Source organism: Channa argus, chromosome 6 (genome assembly GCF_033026475.1).
Source record: "Channa argus isolate prfri chromosome 6, Channa argus male v1.0, whole genome shotgun sequence".
NCBI classification, from domain to species: Eukaryota; Metazoa; Chordata; class Actinopteri; order Anabantiformes; family Channidae; genus Channa; species Channa argus.
In genome coordinates this window covers 9673761-9677184 of record NC_090202.1, presented here as the reverse complement: position 1 = coordinate 9677184, position 3424 = coordinate 9673761, and the positions used below count along the sequence as shown (strand labels likewise).

At 39.3% G+C, this 3424-nt stretch overlaps 1 protein-coding gene across 1 annotated transcript; it reads left to right on the top strand.

The window, feature by feature from the left end:
* Window positions 1-1076: 1076 nt before the first annotated feature.
* On the top strand, window positions 1077-2569 carry gemin7 (gem (nuclear organelle) associated protein 7). Its single transcript, XM_067508692.1, has 2 exons — window positions 1077-1180; window positions 2054-2569. Exon 2 carries the CDS (start codon window positions 2068-2070, stop codon window positions 2452-2454), a length of 387 nt encoding a protein of 128 aa, XP_067364793.1. The 5' UTR covers window positions 1077-1180; window positions 2054-2067; the 3' UTR covers window positions 2455-2569.
* The last annotated feature ends 855 nt before the right edge of the window (window positions 2570-3424 follow it).

Sequence of the window (3424 nt, the reverse complement as noted above, 5' to 3'; positions counted from 1 at the left end):
GCTCTGAGATTGGAAGGCCTGCACTACTTAGAAGTGACAGCACATGAGACAGTGAAGTTTTCAATTGCTATTCACCAACTCTCCAGCAGATGGCAGCCTGTCCAAAGGAATCAACTGTTGCCATCTTGCCCTCTCAACACTAATGAAGTTCTGAAGATAAGTTGACAAAAATAAAAACACCCACCATACCATTACAAAACGAGTTATAGGTGCACTGTAATCAACAATAATCTGTTTAAAAATGGAGTGGAGATTATTTGAGGAGGAAAGAGAGGAACTCAGACCTGCGCAAAAGCAAAATTTCTTCTTCTAAAATGTCTTCTATGTATTCTATAAGTATAAGCATGTACAGCACTCAATACTTAGTTGGGCTCCTTTTGCCTGATGTACTGCAGCAATGGGGCTTGGAGTCGATCAGTCTGTGGCACTGCTCAGGTGTTATGAGAGCCCAGGCTGCTCTGATAGTGTCCTTCAGCTCTTCTGCATTGTTGGGTCTGGCACATCGCATCTTCCTCTTCACAATGCCCCATAGAAAATCTATGGGGTTAAGGTCAGGTGAGTTTGCTGACCAATCAAGAACAGGGATATCATGTCCTTAAACCAGGTACTGGTAGATTTGGCACTGTGGGCAGGTGCCAAGTCGTGTTGGAAAATGAAATCTGCATCTCCATAAAGTTGGTCAGCAGCAGGAAGCATGAACTGCTCTAAACTGTCCTGGTATACAGCTGCGTTGACCTTGGACCTCAGAAAACACAGTGGAGCAACACCAGCAGATGACACAGCACCAAACCATCACTGACTGTGGAAACTTTACACTTGACCTCAAGCAACATAGATTCTGGGCCTCTCTTCCTCCAGACTCTGGGACCCTGATTTCCAAAGGAAATGCAAAGTTTACTTTAATCAGAGAACATAACTTTGGACCTCTCATCAGCAGTCCAGTCCTTTTTGTCTTTAGCCCAGGTGAGACACTGAAGATATTCTAATTATTTGACCAGCACCTGTATATGGTTACCTAATTGAATATCTAAAAGAGCCAGGTGTAAAAGATATAATCTTCCAGAAGGTGGCGGTAATGCACCTTTGGGCTCCCAACCGCCATCAAGACCAAAGAAGAACAACCACAACATTACAGCACTCGCATGTTGCTGCTAACGTCGCCAAACGGAAGGTAGTGTTGGTAAGTGTAACTTTTGTTTAGTAACTAAAATACGTTTAGTAAAGCATTTGTGTTTATTCTGTGGTGTAGTAGTGACTGTAGTAAGGATAAGTGGCTTTTTTTTAAAATATCGTGTTAAAATTATACCAACGACTGTTTACTTTTGCTATCTGAGCAACGTTAGCGCGCTGTTAGCCTCTTATTTAACGCACATGAATCATGAGTGACATGATCTTCACTGATAAACGAAGCATTTGTCTCCCAAACATGATGCATTATAGAAAGATTATGCTTAATTTAATATTTTGCTTCAATGTTAAGGTTATGGTTGATTGGTTTACTGTCAGTTTTCAAATGTCGTTTATTAGGTTAGTACAGTGTAGTCCAATGCTTGGTTCATCCAATGCTATGTTTTTGACGTAGTTAGCCTTTGTTTATATCATTATAAAAAAAATAGTAACACTAAGATTACGTAGTTAGATAACTTAATAATTTTATCGTTGTCTGCCTCTTGGACTAATATCGCAAAAGTTTATGTCAAAGTGCCAAATACCTTTTAAATACATCAGCTGTAAATCTTCAAATTGCTTATATTGACTGGGCAATAGTCCAAAACTGGAAGATACAACCTAAATATTTAAAAAGATAGGACACTGTAATGTAAATGTAAATGGAAAATAAAAATCAAAAGTTGAGTCACACACACACACACACACACACACACACACACACACATACACATCAGCAGCAACGGGTTTAAAAGACATGCTACAGTTTACCATACATTTGTGCATACAGTAACAAACTGTTCTCTGCCAGTAGCTTTTAGAGATGATTTCTACAGATTTCTATTTGTAAGATGCTCAATTGGGTGTTTTTATTTTTTTTAACTAGTGACGAAAACAATCATGGCAACACCTATGTCTGTTCTTCGCCTACCAAAAGGACCTGACCCCAACAGCCGTGGATTTGATCCCAGATCACCTCGCTTCATTGCTCTTTGTCCTACCTCCTTATCCACCTCAGCTGCATCAGCGGCAGATGCTGATGAGTTACAGAGTGAGCAGCAAGCACGGTCTCTGCTAAGAGAGGGTTTCCTCCGGTGTCTCCTCTCTGCTGCCAACAAAAAGGTTCAGTTTCACATGTATGAGAAGGTGAAAGTGGAGGCTACGTTTGGAGCATGCGACATCGATGTACTGAACTTTCAGGTGTCAGACCTCCACACTCCTATAGGGGTGCAAAAAGAGGCACTGATTCGGTCTCAAGATGTGATTTCATTCAATTTTGATATATGAACAAAGTTTTTGTATTCTGTTTAAATATAAAATTACTCATTTGTTCTTCTGACTGAGCTCTCTTTCCACACTCTGTAAGATGATTTATAAAATTAATTATATTTTTGCACAATGATATGCTTGTACACGGTTCTTTTCAGTCCTGTCTGTTCTTTATTAAGTCATCCTAACCTGAGACATATTGTTCACAAACGCAGCACTGACATGCAGTACCTGCTACCTGACACAAGATGGAGGCAAATTTCTGTATTTACCCAAACCCGATCATAGGTTTATGTCAGATTTTGTCAGAAGTTTTTTTTTTTGTCAGAAATTTTTAATACGTTTACCTACAATTAGATATACACTCAGTGTTTCTAGTCTAAATTCAGGCTAAACTAGTGGAGACAAAGTTCATGTGTTGTAGAATCATTTGGCCTATCTGGTCTTCATGACCAATCTAGTGTATTCAAACAAAAAGATTAGCTATTGGTGTGCGGTGTTTTAAGTACTAAGATTAAGGCAAAATGTAGAATAAAATAAAAGTACATATAACAGAAGGAAAAAGTTTTGAAATATTGCAGCGATTGTAAATTGAGCAGCAAGGGCCAGGACATACCCAGCCAACTATCAGCCATCATTAGGGAATTGGGGAGCATCCTTCTACCTTAGTCTTAGCAGTGTGTCCCACACTATCAGGACTAGTTGGACCCCCATGGGTGGCATTTCCCCTGACTTGATGTGAGATAGGCCCATTAATGAATGAAAACATTCTCATTGGCCGTTCTGTTTAGCTAATGAGTGCTAACAAGGGACCACAGAGATGACGCCTCTGCAACTTATATACTATATCAGCTATATCCTTAAAGCACAACTCCTGTTAAAAAAAGAAAAAGTTGGGGTGATGTGTAAAACATAAATAAAACAATGCAATCATTTGCAAAGCTCATCAACTCTCAAAAACAAAAAATCTCTATTTATACTCCTAACT